General features: G+C 36.6%; 1 protein-coding gene across 1 annotated transcript in view; it reads left to right on the top strand.

The window, feature by feature from the left end:
• The first annotated feature begins 709 nt into the window (after positions 1–709).
• The window catches only part of LOC102808610 (caspase recruitment domain-containing protein 11-like), a 61,292-nt gene continuing 42,057 nt past the window's right edge, over positions 710–19,944 (top strand). Inside the window, exons 1-11 of the mRNA XM_085502647.1 lie at positions 710–917; positions 3,566–3,673; positions 5,964–6,170; positions 6,908–7,039; positions 11,006–11,334; positions 12,258–12,446; positions 13,548–13,703; positions 14,279–14,404; positions 15,627–15,856; positions 15,901–15,949; positions 16,059–16,306. Of these exons, the coding sequence (XP_085358773.1) occupies positions 5,993–6,170; positions 6,908–7,039; positions 11,006–11,334; positions 12,258–12,446; positions 13,548–13,703; positions 14,279–14,404; positions 15,627–15,856; positions 15,901–15,949; positions 16,059–16,306 (1,637 nt within the window). The 5' untranslated portion in view covers positions 710–917; positions 3,566–3,673; positions 5,964–5,992. The remainder of the gene's footprint in view (positions 918–3,565; positions 3,674–5,963; positions 6,171–6,907; positions 7,040–11,005; positions 11,335–12,257; positions 12,447–13,547; positions 13,704–14,278; positions 14,405–15,626; positions 15,857–15,900; positions 15,950–16,058; positions 16,307–19,944) is intronic.

The following is a 19,944-nucleotide window of genomic DNA, read 5'->3' as shown; positions in this document are numbered from 1 at the left end:
TGTATCTAAGTGTACTTAGTGCATTCTGATTTACAAAGCTTTTTCTAAAAAGTTTATTTTGGCTGGAAATTTCGCCTTAGGAATGTCCTATAAGTACAGTGAAGTGTTTTTGTCCCCATATAACTAGTTTATTAAACCACGTAAAATTCCTCGTAAGGAATTAAAATAGTTACACATAACAATGACATTTCAGAACAAGAAAACTAATACAAAACAAACTAGTACATAAAAAGACACTGGATAATCAAGAAAAGAATGACTAACTTAACAACATATGACAAGAATAACAAATAATCATATCTAAGATACAATCATAATAGACAACCATGTCTACTAACGAGTAATAAAATCTACATTGTTAATTGTAGTGAGATATTTTCCAAGTTTGAAATTGTTTTTTGAATTTCCAGAATATCAAAAATGCTAAACGTCCTTTTCAAAAATGAAAAATGTAAAATTGTCTTGTCTTTGCCATGGATGGGGTTAGATGACAGCAGAATCTTTTTTGACCAAATAACAAGTTCACTTCAAGTTTTTAAATTGGAACTTCTAAATCACATCACTGGCTATGACCTGTGTCAATTAATGCATACAGGAAAAATCAGCTCTTTGCGCTGGCGCATGTGCACTGTACAGTTTCGATAACGTGTTCATTAGTATTCAATGATGGACAGCCAGTATAGCGAGTAACCCGGATGTACCATTGACCATGCCTACAACAAAACAAAGGTTAACAGAGAACTGTTTTACTGCTTACTACTTCCGCATCTGCAGAGACAGTCCACGCTTGTTGATCTGTGTTTAAATCGACTTGGAAATGTAAATAAAAAAGGGTTTGCGTGATCATCGGGACACTGGCGTGAAGTCACTCGAATATACACTTCAACAGTGCCACATGAAAACGTTATTTATCTCAGGTAGGTGCAAGCTATAATTTTCTATAACTTTCCATGTGACAGACACTACCGAGGCAATGTATGTTAATATTAATAGTAATTTGTGCATTACATGGGTGTGCGCTTATGAATTATGACATCGTGATTATATCGGGTGTATATTAACATTACGTCTGACTTTGTTCAGATGGACATTACATTCCTTCCTTTGCCACCAACAACGATATATATTTAATCACCTAACATATCATCCATTAGAAAGATAATGGCACAGTCACTAGTGCACACAAACGCAGACAAAAAACAAAACAAAAGCATGTCCAAAGCTTTAAAAAATGTGAAATAGTGTACTTTGCACTTCAATATAACGTTACGTATTTGCGTTGTTAATCTGACTAAGTATGCAGCATCTATATTTATACACAATATACGCCCTGGGGGTGTGGTTAAAAATAAAAGTTAGGACTTCCTCTCTAGCTTGAATTTACAAAGCAGCGAAGATATTTAATTTAATTATAGAGTCAATATACTACTTGAGTTGAATCTTTATGGATTAATTCTATGATAATATTTGGGTAGTGCATAAAACGTACTCAATTCAATAACATGGTATGTATCAGAGCACTCGCTCGAAAGTGTAGATTTACAGACTGACTGTGTGTTTACCCATAGTTTGGGTCAGAGTCGAGTAAATATCTACACTTTTTAGTGAGTGTTTCGCACTTATATTACGACAAAATTGGAAGATAGAGCAATAAGTTGTGTGTAATGTGTGCGCTTTGAATAAGAAGCTCGGCGTGAGATCGTCACGTGGTTAATGTTTTGTTTGCTTGTGGGCGTGGCATGCTGGAGGGATTTCCCCTGTTCACCCCCCATTACACATAGTGTGTTTACTTAAATATTATTCATACAAAGTCACCTTCGTACACGCACAATGATTTCCGGCTATTTTGCAGGGTGTAATTGTGTTCAAACCTTTCTTCAAACTCTGTGCACAGTATAGTATACACAGTATACTGATTGACACAACACTGACTTAGGAAAGTACAGCAGTAAGATCACTAAAACTTCAGAACAGAGAAAAAAATTAAATAGAAAGCAACTAAATCAAAAAACAATAACAAACTATCTAGGAATTATAAGAAAAACAAAGACATCACGATTAAAAATCTAAAAAAAAATCTGCAATTGTGTCCGTGACTAATAAATACAAAATAGTCACGGTGATAATGAAGTTAAAATGAATCAAATTCACACTTAATATTTAAATCACATAAAATATTAGGAAACAATTTCTAATTTGAGAAATTCATGAGTAAGTTGACGTCAATGATTAAGGAGGTGTTGGTGTCTTATTCTCAGGCTTCTTTGAATGAATTGTGCAATGTGAACCACGTTATGACTAATATTGTTCAGTCTGCAATGTGATCCACATTATTGCAGTTTATAATAACAAAACACACATTAAAGCAAAGAAAATAAATACGAGTCTCTACGTCTCTGGCCGGCGAACTGCCTCTGATTGATTCCAGAGCACCTATTTGACGATGCAAGTAAAATTTAAATGTTTTTCATGAGATATCAGAAAATTGTATATTTCCGAAAATGTAGGCAATCAACATAGATGGGTTTTAAATTAATCATGTTCTTTGGGGTATCCTGTGTAAAAATTCGTATCTGTTGTGTATACATTGTTTCAATTACTTCCATTGGTTGGACTTGCCTATATACAATAATTCTCTAATTATAATCATATTTATTAATGAGTCACATAACCATATATTCTCATTTAAAATGTCTTGTCCGATGTCTATCTTATATATAACACTGATTGCATTATGCTTTCATATATGCTTTGGTTGCACGCTCCTATATACAGCAATGCAACAGTTCTCTAGATATTATAGAATTATGCATAATAATGAGGTTACATGACTATATATGGTCATCTGATACATTAGTTATAACTATTGTCCAATGGTTTTATTGGTTCTTTATTACACGTCCCTATCTGCACCATTGAAATCAAATAGCTATGCATATCTATAACAGTTCTCTAGATATTGTAATTATGCATAATAATGAGATCACATGACTATATACGGTCATGTGATATGTTATTCATATGTGTTGTCCCGTGCCTTCATTATAGCATTTTTGTATGTCACCGTGACCATCTAAAACAATGCTTGATATGACACATTTGTCATATTATTGAGGTCACATGGCTGCCCCTATCACCAACACCAACATCAGAATTCAAATTTCTACATAAAACACAAATTCATATATACAATACATTTCTACAACGTATTTCTACCACCCTGCCCAAAGAGAAAGCACTTCCGTATTACGTAGACCGCACTATCGTACTGTGATACAGTATGGATCTAAAAAAATAAAGCTCCATCGTGGATACACTCTTTTCACAAAACCACTGTAGTAGAGTAATGTCTTCCTTATTTTTTGGGAAATATTGTTTGAAGACAAAAACTGGCCTGAACAGCGAAGTGAGACATATGTCTCACAAATCAGTTTCCTTCTCCCATGGGTAAAACCGCGTCTTGTGTTTTTATGTTTGAATTATGCTAATTCAGTCGCTTTGTGCAATTTCCCTTTTATAATAGTTAGCAGCAGTTAACTTTAAAACACATATATGTATGTTTCAGCAACTGGGAACGGTGTTATGTAGTATTTATTCTCGACATCGGATCGACACAGATTTGTTTGACAGGTTTATATCACAAGTTCAATGATAGTATCAGTCAATATTTCAGGTAATACAATTTATATTCACACTCATATTACATATTATGTTTTTATATTTGTGGAAATAACCCAACCTCCTTAAGGTCACAACGTTCACGTTTAAATGAAAGAAGTTGTGTTATTTATTAAATAGTTTCAAAATGGGAATTTTGATCTACGCGCGTGCGTGCGTACGTGTGTTCCGCCTGTATATCGGACCATGGAGGTAAAAAAAGATCTTTTTTTACCTCCATGATCGGACATTCCAGACATATCGATTACATTCAAACTTAACACATGCATCATGCATCATGAAATATATTTGTACGTCAATTTGTTTCGAGGTTCCGATTCAAGATGACCGAATGGCGGTCTTTTTATGCAAAAAAATAACCAAAAATCAAGCATTTCTGTCGTTCACAGAACTGGACATTTATAGACATTATGGGACCATGATATACGTCATTTTTTCGGGTTTAATATTGCCGACTTTTGTTTTAACGAATGGGGTTCAAGAGCTATATCTCCGACATTCCCTCGTCGACCATGTACAACATGTATTCATCATACACCATGTCACATATGCACATTACTTTGTTTGGTGGTCCGATTCGAAATGGCTGAATAACGGGAATTTTAATGTTGAAATTTCACTAAAATCAAGCATTTTTGTCATTTCGGAACCAGATCTCAGTTGTGTATGAAGCTTAACGCGCGTCATTTGTCAGATCAGATTGAAAATGAAAGGTTGGCGGCCATTTTGTTCTAACGGATACTGTTCCAGAGCCATATCTCTGACATATCTTGATCGATAATGTTCAAACTTTAAGTATACATAATACATCATGTTGCATATAAGCATATTTATTCATATTTTATTCTGATTCAAAATCGCCCGTCGAATTGCTGTCTTCAAAATGTCATCAAATTCAAACATTTCTGCAATTCCGGATCCGGAACTCAGTCGTGCATGAACCTATTTAGTTTAAACTTGGTATACACTAAGTTATCCGATCGAATTCAGAATGACTAACTGATGGTCATTTTATTTTAGCGAATGCAATTCTGGAGCCATTCAAGTTGATATTCAAATTTTATATATTTCTTAACCTAACAAATGTGAAAACTGACGGAGACTATGATGATACAATTACTTGTTTAATGTTACCATTCTACTACATGTCACGCTAATTATTCAAATTATAACACGATGTTCTATTAACAGTTACCCAAACAGTCAGCTTCAACTTCGGCAACATAGATAACTGATGTTTTTATAGCTCCCCCCCGCCTGTGTTCATAACTTGAGCAATTCAGCGCCTCATTTTATCACAGAGGTAACATTGTCAGCTAATTTGCATATAGTGATGGGTACTGCTGCGTACAAGTCTACGTGCCTCTTCTCACAACGAACCGCTCTAATTAGCCCGATTAATACCATGGTTACCGTGATATAACACAATTCGTACAAACAAGTACCACGTGATACTCATATCAACTACTTAACAGTTCACAGTATGTAAATTTGTAGTAAAATTGACACTAACTTCAAATATTATTTATTCAGACATTTCAGTATATACTTCGTGGTTTTAAAGTGCCTTTATCGTTGCACACCAATCGTATGTACAGTACAAACTGAACTTGATCTCGTATTTAGTTTGCACGCATTTTTGTGACTGCATAACCGAAACCCAAATGTGTATATCTATGGGTTATTTTACTTTAAAATTCTCGTTACGTATTCTCAGGCTAAGTGAGCCAGGCTAGTTAGTACCGTAAAATGTTCTTTTAGCGAAACGGTTGTCGACATGGGTCCCATACAAATTACACTGTGCGCGTAACAACACGGAATTATGTTGCTTTATAATAGATAGCCTCGCTTTCTACACATACACACCGAATAACAAAATTCATATTTCCAAACTAACTACACCCTTTTCATATTCACACCGTACATTTAAATGTTCTTCATTTGAAAGCTGGCCGGTATGTGGGTAAAGGTAGAAATAAAAGAAAATTCGCACGCCGGCTTCATAACGAAAACAACAATTGTCAATAAAACAGCTGTGCCATCAGGCAGACCCAACGTGACTACATGTAATTAAATTATAATCTTATGAAAAAAATGGAGAGGATGTTCCACTTCGAGCCAGTCTCTTGGAAAAGTCACGTGATGGTGGCTGATGGTTGTATTTGTTGTCGTGATATGAGGCTACTATAACATGGGGAAAGGAATACAGTGTGGATCGATGCCCGGTGATTTTATTTCAACAATCAATATAACTTAATTTGTTTATTTTGTTTTGCTATTATTAGCATAACTTATCTGACACTCACATTAAACCATGGACGAAGAAATAGACAGATTCCGCGATATTCTAGAAGTCAATCGAACTGAAATCGTGAGAACGATCGACCCAGACAAACTGTTTCACGTACTTCGAGCTTGTCGTATATTCGATCAGGAAGATCAAGAAGAGATAAGTTCTCAAGTAAATTACCCAACTTTACAGAAACGTGCCGGTGAGTACTTTCCATTCAGTGTATTTGATCACAGTCCCCCAACAGTTGAGGGACTGTGATTTGATGCCGTATTTATATATATATATAAACTCGTGCAAACAAAATGGAAGAAACATATATCAAGTTCATATATTTTTCCTAGTTTTTTGTTTCCAGTACTCATCCCTAAGATAGGGTGTGACATGCATAAATGACAAAGTTCACCTGCTGGTACCAGTCACTGAGACTAAACATAATCCCTAGCGGGGGGGGGTGTCTCTGAATAAAATATGGTATGCAAGCTGAAGTAAAAAAACGCGTAAAAGAGGTGTTATTTGGCGCGTATACCGAACACGTGTACCGTATTTAGGGTCAAATAACTTAGAATATAGTAATAAAGTGTGAAAAAGGATTTTCATGAATTCAACTACGTGTTTAGAGGCTTTCTGGAAAAGCTATACTTCGGCATGGGTACCAGGTCTGACTTGGAGTAACCCCCCGGACATAATCATAGACCCTCAAGCTTGGTCTGTAACATGACATAACTGTACTGTTAGAGGGCGCACTACGAATTTACATTTTCCGAAAAAGAAAAACTTGCCGTTGAGATTTTCCGTTTGTTCTCAAAGTGTCGGTGTTACAATACATGGCACCATGTCTGATTTCCCATTATCGGAGCTTTTCTGCAGTGTTAGGCTGATCATGATCCAGCATAGTGACAGAAAGTTTCAACAAAATCGCCGTTTTTTTCCCCACAGGACGATTTCTGGATATCCTGGCAACGAAAGGGCCAAACGCGTTTGATGTCTTCTGTAAGAGTTTAGAAGGCACATATCCACATCTATACAAGTTGTTGACCAACAAAGAAGCCAGTGAGTTCTTACCTGTAGGTAAGTAATACAATAATTTTTATTCATTCATGTTTAACTTTTCATCGTTTCCAATCAGAATGCCAGAAACAGTTGGGATGTATTTATTTCCGGGTAGCCTTGTCAGAACACAGGCAAGCAAGACTCGACTGAATCTAGCAGACAAACCCAGCAGACAATGGAGGCGAAGGAACTATAAAAGTAAGCCTAGCCTGTACGAAGGGTATTGGCTGTTATCTATAGTGTATACAAATAGTCAAGGAATAAAGAGTACATTTTTAGTCCCCGTTCAGAAGGAGTCCGAAAATGGGGACTTATGTTTTGACCTCCGTGCGTCCGTGTGTCCGTGCGTCCGTGCATGCGTCTGGACCTGTCTCTTAGAAATGCCTGGACCAATCACAATCAAACTTCACACATACATCATACATGACATTATACATATGTACATTTTGTTTTTCAGATGAGATTCAAAATGGCCGAATGTGGTTCTAGGGCCATATCTCTGACATGCTTTGACTGATTATGTTCAAATTTTTAATATTTATTATACATCATGTCATAGATATACAGATATATTGGTTTCATGATCCTATTCAAAGTGGCCGATTGGTGGCCATTTTTGTGCTAAAATAATCATCAAATATCAAGCATTTTTGGATGGATTTCGTTCAAATTTATAACATACATTAGACATTACAAGTTCCTGATGCACGTCATTTTATTTGTCATATCAGATTCAAAATGGCTGACTGGCGGCCATTTTGTTTTGGTGAATGGGCTTCTGAAGCTATATCTCTGACATGCTTTGACTGATTATGTTCAAATTTTATATATTCATTATACATCATGTTATAGATATATACATGTATTCAAAATGGCTGATTTGTTTTAATTAATGCTGTTCCAGAGCAATATCTCTCAATGTGGACAAGTACTTGTTTGACGATCAGATACAAATGTCATTTTAATGTTAAACAATCATCATAATCATATTCTTGACATGGTTATATTCCAGTTATATTACTATAAACAAAACTATATATCTTAAATTTGATAACTAACGGGGACTGTGCCATGCATGGTTTGTTTAAATTGGAAAAAACAGTCGCAAAAAAAGTCAAATGTAATTTATAATAAAATGCCAATTTCAAGAATATTAGTTGCTTTTTCAAATGTCTTTAATTTTAATTGGCAGATATTATCATTTACAAAGTGTGTACGTTATTTAGCATCCCCCGATCCAGGTACCATGAACTTTTGTTCAGTGGGACAGGTGGGACGGCCGTGGAGTTTCTCGGCATCTCAGTCAGAAACACTGTTGTGACCCATTAACTGAAGTCTCAGAGGCTGAACGCACCAGCCTCCTAGACCAGCAGACACAATTGTTGACGGGACATCGCACAGCAATGTGTGATACCCTGCAGTGTCATTTGGCTGTCTTGGCAGGGGCTACCTCTATGCAGCAATGTTGTGTTGCTGGGGGATCCTTTCAAAGCGGAAACAATCCGCCGGGAGGTAGACAGTTTCCTTCCAAAGGGTAGAAGACTCGGCAACATGTCCGGGCTTCTACACTTTGTAGTTCCAAAAGCTACAGGTGACTGGCGTCCAGTTCTGGATATAAGCAAGCTAAATTAGTATGTATACATACCAGGATGTTGAAACAGATGGTGCTGCTGTTGCATCAGTCGTCAGTACACATCAACCCATACCTAGACGACTATGGAGTGCCGTTTGTGCATTTATTTATATAGGGTTTTTAGGGATTTAAGCTCCTTATATGTATACAATTCTGTGATTTCTCATTATTTATAATTATATTATAGCATTATCAATACCAGTGGATTTTATGACGTCATTGCGGTAGATTATTGGCGATAATGTATTACATTTATATTGAGCATCAAGGCCCTGTCCAATGGATATGAATACAATGTTGTTTTCGAAAATGAATAAAGAAGAAACTGTTGAAAAAGAAGAGAAATTGTTAGATAACAAGTATTTAATACCAAAATCGGCATCAAATAAAACGGTCCATAACCAATAACAGCGGATTTCAATATCAAAATCAGACAATATTGTGAGGGCATCATCGTCTGCTCTGTATGCTAACGAGCGTTCAGTCGAAACGTTCCATCTAGTACGCGCACTTCTAGATTCCGCGACTGATGCTGGTGACCTCCTGTTTAGTTCGCCATATCGTGTTGATGAAGTGAGGTTAACCAGGGGTGATTTATCCAAGCAAATCCGATAAACGAACTGGGGGTACATTGTATGTCTACCAGTACAGAGAGATGAAATGATTCTGTTTTTGTAGTGAGTAGTACTACAAAATTTTCGAAACAAGATCGACGAAAGACCGACGTGACTTGTATTTCCTCAGCATCGACTCCCGATGAATGTAACAGTCCGGGCACAGTTTATTTATACAGTGAGATTAAAATCACTGTTGGCTCTCCTTCTAGGATGGCTAACACCCACTAGCTTTTTGGTCATGTTCGTTTGCCTGCTAACCCTGTAAGTTTCGTTTGGCTTCCATATATCTGTCAAATCCCCGCCCTCCTGTGGAATTTAAAATAATTATTACACAGGACAGTTGCCAATAATATCTACCTTAATTGTTTGAAAACACTAGTGGGATAGGGTAACTATGCAACTACAGGTTGCATACATATATACCCCGGGTATGCACCCCTACGCACAGTCGATCCAGCTGGACCACGGCAGCGATCTAGCATACAGTGTAGCGTACAGTGTAGCGACAACCCATAATAGACTCAAGAACATTTTGTGCTCCATATATGTACTTGGCTCACGCCTTGTACATATATGTCGCATAAAGTGAGCTTTCGCCCATTATGGGTTGGCAGGTTGTTCATTATTGTTTAAATATTGACATCTATATGTACATTTTATTATTTATAAATAATTTTACTTTCATTACTCAAATGTTATTTAATTATGAATTGAGATATGTTATACATATAACAAAAATTATGGACGTTGGTGCGTTTTCATGATTTATAAAAAAATGAGGGTTTCAAAGTTATTTATAAATAAATAATGCAAACCAGATTTGTACAGAGTCTTTGTATACAAATAATACAAATATTGACATGATTTACGAGTTCTAAATATTATTATAACTAAATAATGAAAATTGACATTTACACACTCTGCGCGACTAAAATCATCATATAGCAAAAACGGTGAAACCGGTGTGTTTGATTCATAAATAAATGGTTTTGGTTTACATTGCAAGAAATTGTATGCAAACCATCCAAATGTGGAAGCGATGTTTTTGTGCTAACATTTCTAGCTCAGAGCAACACCTACCAGAGGTGAGAGCAAGGAAGACTGTTTTCCACGTCAAATATTTCAGTGGTGCTATAATTCCAGCGGTTCCGCACATATTTGTGTTATTAGAAAAGCAGCACACTAAGTAAACAATGTTGAAATATTCAAAGCCAAAACAGAGTTGCATACAATTTGTGTTATTACAGTACCCCCGGATATACCGCCAGTAATAACAATTTTACTAGATGGATGTGCAGACCATGAAAGAAAAAGGTTGCTAAGGTAGCGCGCCAGTTCAGTGCGTAACTTGGGGTCAAACTTCGGTCAACACACACTTGATGTCAGCATCGCCGCATAGCAAGTTTAACAAAGTACTTGAAGTTCAATTGCGCCCCAAAATGATGTAGACGATTACTCAGTTGTCGCAGCGCTTGTTTTACCAAGTCCATGATACACCCCGTTTCGACTTTGACTTGCTTTTTCTTCTTAGTGCATGTTCTTTTTCACGTAAATGCAACCTCTCACCAATGTATTAAAACACTTTGAATTTATACTTATGCGGGATTATATTTGGTCATTTTAGCATGGTGCTGAAGAATTTTACCCTGGCGGCAGATGATTAGACCATGGCGACCCGCCCTACCAAATTCAACGCGTGGAGAACACTAAATTATACCTCATTTTCCCCTGTAGAACCAGATAGTACTTGCAGCACCGTAGTTCATGAAGAATTTTCTTACCTTGCACAAAAATATGAAAAACTTGCGAATGAGAAGCAACAATTGGTTACAAGATGCAATAAGCTGGTAAATGAAGCAGTTAAAATGAGAACTGAAAATGAGCGATTCAAGAAGAAGGCCGAAATATTACAGTATCAGAAGGCTCTCAATAAAAACCTGAAAAAAGCAAATAGAGATTGGGAAGAGAAGCTGTACCAAGCCACAGAGGAAAAGTATAATGCTGTGAAAAGATCTCTCGACTATCAGGAGGCAACAAAGTTAGCACAGGAAAAACTACGAGAGGTATAATTTTAATTACAAATTGACATCCTAAATAGTGTTCCATTATCTACTGGGTGCTCTCTTCATTTCTATGAGTGTTAGTGATATTTAGAACAGAGACAAGAAATGGGAATTAAACATTTCCATTAACATCATAATGTGAATTTGACTAAATTATTCATCTTTTGAGTAAATTTTGAAAACACATCTTAATTTAATATATTTACTGTTACTAATGACAGAGAGAGTATTGTTCTAATGTGCAAAATTCCCTGGCCATGGAAACCATGGTAACAGAGGATGTGATAGCAGTGGATATGGCGAATAGGAGCTATCACAATGGAAGACGAAGGATGATGAGTTATGGATCAGAAATATCCACAATGCATTGCAATATAAATATTCATAATTTCGTTGAAACATTCTCACCAATCAACTTGATGGTTTTCTATACAATGAAAGGAAGAATATATACTATGATTAGTATATGATTATATATAGGGACTGTGCTCTTACAAAATATACCTGCATAATTTCATCAGTATGTCCAAAGCTTAGAGCAATTAAGACCTCAAGACAATGAAAAATTAGGTTTGATTTGTCCAAAATTTGTAAAATGTTGCCCCAAATTTATGACTAGAAAATGAAAGAGCTAAACATTGGTCGTTGTCATGCAGTGCATGTTTGAATATTAGGTCCTATATTAACAAAGATGCTGAATTTGATTGTTGTGCAGATCAATGTGTACAACAAAAAGACACTACTGAGATTGAACTGAAATCCATTAAACGACTCTAAGTAGTCAAAATCAGTATTTAGCTCAGTTTGACTAAAACAAATGCATTGGGTTGTAGAAAATTTAATTTTATCAACATAGATCTTGCACATGCATTGTGTGACAATCACCTCCCTTATGACAGTTCAATTTATTTTTCAAATCAAAGGCACTGATGACTATAGATGATATGAAACGAGAGTTACACAAAGCAGAGGGAGAGTTTAAGCTGCAAAGAACCAGGACCACAAGACTACAGAATGAATTAAATGTCAAGCCAAAGACCCATGAAATTGATGAATATAAGAGAGAAATACGACTACTGAAAGCAGAACTAACACAGATCAGAAGTACACAGGTGATTTATTCACTAATACTATAAATCGCTTTAAATTTGTAAGTGGCAAATTTTTGTCAATCTTGAGATTCAGTGAAATCACACAAAAAATTGCATCCAGCATTGACAATTTCATTGAAGGTTCATAGAGTGGCAGCAACTTGGTGAAATGTTGTCTCATAGATACTGTAATCGTAAAATTACAAAAATTTAGATGTAAATATTTTAAATTTATATTTCCTGGTTATTGGACAAGAAACAATAAAGGAGAAAGATATGTGGAATTGTAAGTCAGGAGGTATGGACCTTGATGTACAGATTTCATAGCTATACAATACAATACAATAACACTTTATTATCACTGTAAAGAAGTTACATTCTTTTTGGGGCTCTGAGTAATAAAGTTAAATTAATAAACATGAACACAATTAGTTATAATAAAAGTATCAAAAACAAAGAAAGTTACTAAATGCTTCTTTGCAAGTTTGCATTATCAATGTATTGGAATAATGTTTTCAGTAAATGTTTATGAATTTGTCTGTTTTGTCCATGTAAATTAGTGAATATTTTGTTAAAGTCATCATAAAGAGTTTTTCTTTCAGAAGAGTAAGCTTTACAAGATGTAATGAAGTGAATTTCATCCTTTAATACATTGCATGTTTTGCATATTCTCTTACATCTTATGTTATAGGTCTCTCACGACCCACATCTAGATGCAAACAATGTGCTACCTGAGTGCAGTCACCAACTAGGGGACTCTGTGCCATGAATTGTGATTGTAATGAACCACTATTTTTTGGGGTTTTGCACTATACCTTAAAGATACTATCTATAAATCCCCTAATTACAAGTTGCCAGAATCTTGAAGTTATTATTTTGATATTTCTTTATTTTTTCAGTTTTACTGTTTGTTTTTATTACATTTGTTTATTTATGTCTTTACCTTACTAAATCCTCTGATGATTTAGTTGTGTAATAAAATTATTACTATTATTATTATACATTTTTGCAGATTATATTTTCTGCACTTTCCTTTTTCTTTCTTTCATTTCAGTCTAGCTTCCCCTTCAAATATACTGTTTTTTTCCAGAGACCTGTAAATTTGTCCATTTCTGTTCCCAGACTGTGCGTAACTCCATGGTGCTGGAGTGTGTAGATGAGAGAATGGCAATACTGGAAAAAGAAAGAGAGGAAGCAAGGACTGAATTGAAAGAGATGGTAGATGCATTGTATGAAGCAAGACAAGAATGTCATGCGGCAGAGTTGCAGAGAGACCAGGTACATGTATATTATGTTACTGACTGGAAGGTTTGTTTGATGTGGGTAGCGATTTTCAGTACTTGAATACGGCGAGTCTGTTCAAAATGCAGTAACTATCAACACATATTAACAGGTTCTTATAGATTGGCCATCATCTGTGCGTGTCCACCCATGCTACCCCCCCCCCCCCTGTATCTTGGGCTTATCACACTCAAACTTCACATATCATAATTCCTGATAGTCGTATGAACGTTTGTTCATTTCACGATTTGATTCAAGATGGCTGAATGTCAAGCATCCTGTAGTATAATGTGTCGATGGGACAACATTGTAATTATTTCTTTTTTCTTTCCATTTGCAACCCACCTGAGCAGATGTTTCATGTTTTTAGCAACTAAACCGAGTGAAGATATATCTAACATAAAAATCATTTTTATTATTCTTATAAATAATTTTTGACAACCTCTATAAGTTGATACATTATAAAACATTCATTTTTGTATGTGAAAACAAATATTGCTGCTTGAGTATTTATTTTCAAATATTGTATATGTTATATTGAACTAGATTGAAGCTGCATTCTTTCATTTCAGTTCTTAGAGAAAACTGAGAAATTGGAACAAGAAATAGAAACTTTGCAGAAAGATTGTGAAACTTATCTTAATCGAAAAGATGAATTATGGAAACAGTTGCTGGAAAGAGAGAAGGAACGAAATACGGTATGAATTGTCTCAGAGTTTAATCTTCTTATCAAATAATCCAATCATTATCATCATAGTATATTTACTTATTTTTTTTGTCTAATCATATTTCTAATAGTCTGTTGGCATCAGTGTCAACTTTTTACTTTTTCTGTTTGCTTTGATAATTGGTGTATAATCCAGGGTAGACCTCCCTTTGATTTGTTTATTTCATGGTGATATCTTTAATTCTCTAATTTTGATGAATATTTTGAAAAAAGTGAATTTTTGACTTTTTGTTGATTGAGTCAAATTGCTTTGATATTATACATAGGTACGTCAGGTAGACTTCTCTCAGAATTGTTCATTTGGAGATATCTGAGCCAGAAGGCAGAAACAAGAACTAATATGTGCTATATATACTATTTTTAGTCCCCGTTCGGACGAAGTCCGAAAACGAGGACTTATAATTCGGTCTCCGTCTGTCATATCTCAGTCATATCTCAGAATCCCTTGGACCTATTCCGTTCATTCTTTGCATGTGCCTAGTACTTTATGTGGGACATGTGCACATGCAGTGGTTTAGCGATTCGATTCAAAATGGCTGACTGGCAGCCATCTTGGTTTTTGAAAATGTTGTATTTTGGACATGCTTTGTCAGTTTTCATTCAAACTTGGTACATAGATTATACATGTTAGGAAACATGTCCATGACGATTTCTTTCACAATTGGATCAAAGATGGCCGACTGGCAGGCATCTTGTTTTGTTTTCTATATGCGGTATCTTGGACATGCTTTGTCAGTTTTCATTCAAGTTTGGCACATACTTTATACATGCTAGGATACATGTCCATGACAATTTGTTTCTAAATTAGATCAAGGATGGCCGATTGACAGCCATCTGACTTTTTGGCCTTACTACTATATTTCCACAATTTATGTACCATTTTCATTCGTATTTGGCACATACATCATACATGTCAGTTTGTTTCATAATCAGATCAAAGATGGCCGAATAACGACTGTTTTTATTTTTGACCATATTACTACTACACGGAACACGTGTTTTGATGTAAATAAATCTGTTATATACACCACCTTGGAACCCCTCCGCTTTAATATGACGAGCACAAAGAGAACTTTCAAAAATTTAACGGGGACTGTGTCATTTTCAATGACTTGTTCATTTATTATATGCACTGTTAACCTTATGGCAGTTCTAGAGACATTGCTAATTGCTACTTTGTTGCACTATAATAGGCTATAAAAGAGAGAGATAACGCTCTGAGAGACTGGACAATCAAGACTCAGGAGAGAGACGATATCTTTGGACGGTTTTATAAACTGCAGGAAAAATATGACACTCTTGAACAGCAACTCCGGATGATTAGATCCAATACTTGCTATATGGATTCAGAAAGTGAACCAAGTTTAGGTAACCAGGTAAGAATTGGTTTGAATGAGCAAACATTGCTATATGGATTCAGAAAGTGAACCAAGTTTAGGTAACCAGGTAAGAATTGGTTTGAATGAGCAAACATTGCTATATGGATTCAGAAAGTGAACCAAGTTTAGGTAACCAGGTAAGAATTGGTTTGAATGAGCAAACATGCACAAATATTTGCAAAACTCAACACTATGTCACTGATCATAAACTGTAATAATTATATAATTATAACTTTTTAATTACAGACACCTGCTCAAAATGAAGATGAATCATCTTTTTCAAATAACATTTGGCATCGACCAAGATCAAAGAGATTGGCACACAGGCAGATTTCTGTGACAGAATCAGCCCCAGAAAATGAAATGCCAGACTATGATGTTGCCTTTGCAGATTTTAGAGCTTTTCGTTCTGATGATGATACATCTTTGTCTTGTAAAGTTCATCCATCATCATCTAGTAGACGAGTTCTGGAATCAAAGAAAATATTCTCCAGGTAAAACTTGTTACTATTTCAGTGGCCATTGATATAGTATATTTTACAGTTACACCCCTTTAACTCTTAAATTACACGATGAGATACTGGCAGATGTTGACAAGTAACTCGAATTGGTTACCAAGTTTGTTATAAAATTGCACCTGTCTCATAAACAATGTGGTGACAACCAACGTGTGATTGACAGTCATGCATAAAAAAAAAACACCCTTGCAAGGCAATGTTTATCCCATTAGAATGGATGGCGTTTGCAAATTTACAGATACTGAATCTAAAAAGCATTTTACGTGTTGACATCCTTCCCATGAGTATGTGTGTGGAGTGTTTGTTTGTATGGGATTAGTTTTCATTGGTTTAATATTTTGTCAAGATGGCATGAACCTGAGATGTTAATATAAAAGTACAAACAGTATTATTCATACTATGGGAATTGTAGAATTACTTCAATATACATATTAATGAAAGTTGGTTATAGCAAATGTCCTTTTAAGATTTTGTTGGTTTAATAAGCAACAAGGTGGAATACATCGGTATAATGCAGCTATGTGTATTTAAGTTTGATTTGCCACAGAACAAGCATTTTGCAGAGGCCGCATATGTACATGTATAATTGTAGCAGTATCACCAGCGCTATAACATATTCTAACATGGCTGAAGTCACAGATGTGTTTATTCAGACAAATTTTGTCAATGATATGTTAAGGTAGAAGCCTATTCATAATTTTTGAGAAATTTGGCCATAAAATCAAATGACAGTGTTAGTTGGTTTATTATGTAAAATCACAAAGGTTCCATTACATAGTATTTTTCTGTGTGCTACAGTGACGTATTTTGAGAAATTTGTTCTAGTTTTTAATTCCATATATTGTTGAAGAAAAATTGATTTTTGAAATAATTCAAGACGACAAATAGTATTCCATAATTCACAATATATGATTTTTTATATAATTGTTGCCATAGAAACCTATAGTAAAAGCGTTATAGTAAGCCACTCTGCACTAAAATACAACCATCATTTTCCCGAAAATTAGTCTAGTGACCCTTAACTTATTTTATGTCAATATCTCCATAATGCTAGGGAGTATAATTCATTGCAAAATAAATCAATTCTGTGTATTTGCATTTATGAGTAGGCTTCTACCTCAATTTCACAAGTTGCTAGGAAGGTCCCTGGCATATTGACTGTTTAATGTGTAAATGTTTTGTTAAACAAATAAGTAAATGTTTTGATGATAATTTATGACCCGCTTCTATAAGTAATAAAAAACAATAATGGATGGCCTGCCAACCTATACTAGACAAAAGCACACTTTGTGTGAACTTATTTATGTATGTGTGATGTGTGAGCCAAGCTTATATATGAATCATAAAGTGTGCTTGAGTCCATTATTGGTTTTTGATGAGTTCATTATTGTTATTAGTTTTTAGTGTTGTCAATACCAGTGAATTTGCTGCCACTATAAACCAGAAAACTTGAGGAAAAGTTTACAGTGAACAAAACAGTTTCACAGTCACTGGCCCTGAATCTGCATAATTCATAAACATCATTCTTGAAATCTGTTTACAGAATCTCTTATGACAAAATAAAATAAGAAAGAAAACAACCCCAGGTAGTTTTAATCCATCAATATTGCGGTATTTTAAATCATTTACATTACAAGTGAACAAGAGACTGATGTGTGGTATGGAGTAGCCTTGTAGTGATTTCCCAATTAGGTGACCACCTCTGGCCTGGACCTACACTATGCTAGTGTGTGTGTACAATTAGGTGACCACCTCTGGCCTGGACCTACACTATGCTAGTGTGTGTACAATTAGGTGACCACCTCTGGCCTGGACCTACACTATGCTAGTGTGTGTGTACAATTAGGTGACCACCTCTGGCCTGGACCTACACTATGCTAGTGTGTGTGTACAATTAGGTGACCACCTCTGGCCTGGACCTACACTATGCTAGTGTGTGTGTACAATTAGGTGACCACCTCTGGCCTGGACCTACACTATGCTAGTGTGTGTGTACAATTAGGTGACCACCTCTGGCCTGGACCTACACTATGCTAGTGTGTGTGTACAATTAGGTGACCACCTCTGGCCTGGACCTACACTATGCTAGTGTGTGTACAATTAGGTGACCACCTCTGGCCTGGACCTACACTATGCTAGTGTGTGTACAATTAGGTGACCACCTCTGGCCTGGACCTACACTATGCTAGTGTGTGTACAATTAGGTGACCACCTCTGGCCTGGACCTACACTATGCTAGTGTGTGTACAATTAGGTGACCACCTCTGGCCTGGACCTACACTATGCTAGTGTGTGTGTACAATTAGGTGACCACCTCTGGCCTGGACCTACACTATGCTAGTGTGTGTGTACAATTAGGTGACCACCTCTGGCCTGGACCTACACTATGCTAGTGTGTGTGTACAATTAGGTGACCACCTCTGGCCTGGACCTACACTATGCTAGTGTGTGTGTACAATTAGGTGACCACCTCTGGCCTGGACCTACACTATGCTAGTGTGTGTACAATTAGGTGACCACCTCTGGCCTGGACCTACACTATGCTAGTGTGTGTACAATTAGGTGACCACCTCTGGCCTGGACCTACACTATGCTAGTGTGTGTACAATTAGGTGACCACCTCTGGCCTGGACCTACACTATGCTAGTGTGTGTACAATTAGGTGACCACCTCTGGCCTGGACCTACACTATGCTAGTGTGTGTACAATTAGGTGACCACCTCTGGCCTGGACCTACACTATGCTAGTGTGTGTACAATTAGGTGACCACCTCTGGCCTGGACCTACACTATGCTAGTGTGTGTACAATTAGATGACCACCTCTGGCCTGGACCTACACTATGCTAGTGTGTCTACAATTAGGTGACCACCTCTGGCCTGGACCTACACTATGCTAGTGTGTGTACAATTAGGTGACCACCTCTGGCCTGGACCTACACTATGCTAGTGTGTGTGTACAATTAGGTGACCACCTCTGGCCTGGACCTACACTATGCTAGTGTGTGTACAATTAGGTGACCACCTCTGGCCTGGACCTACACTATGCTAGTGTGTGTGTACAATTAGGTGACCACCTCTGGCCTGGACCTACACTATGCTAGTGTGTGTACAATTAGGTGACCACCTCTGGCCTGGACCTACACTATGCTAGTGTGTGTACAATTAGGTGACCACCTCTGGCCTGGACCTACACTATGCTAGTGTGTGTGTACAATTAGGTGACCATCTCTGGCCTGGACCTACACTATGCTAGTGTGTGTACAATTAGGTGACCACCTCTGGCCTGGACCTACACTATGCTAGTGTGTGTACAATTAGGTGACCACCTCTGGCCTGGACCTACACTATGCTAGTGTGTGTACAATTAGGTGACCACCTCTGGCCTGGACCTACACTATGCTAGTGTGTATACAATTAGGTGACCATCTCTGGCCTGGACCTACACTATGCTAGTGTGTGTACAATTAGGTGACCACCTCTGGCCTGGACCTACACTATGCTAGTGTGTGTACAATTAGGTGACCACCTCTGGCCTGGACCTACACTATGCTAGTGTGTGTACAATTAGGTGACCACCTCTGGCCTGGACCTACACTATGCTAGTGTGTGTGTAC

This window comes from Saccoglossus kowalevskii, chromosome 8 (genome assembly GCF_978046115.1).
Source record: "Saccoglossus kowalevskii chromosome 8, keSacKowa6.1, whole genome shotgun sequence".
Lineage (NCBI taxonomy): Eukaryota > Metazoa > Hemichordata > Enteropneusta > Harrimaniidae > Saccoglossus > Saccoglossus kowalevskii.
The sequence above is the reverse complement of the archived record's forward strand: the minus strand, read 5'-3'. Positions and strand labels throughout refer to the sequence as shown.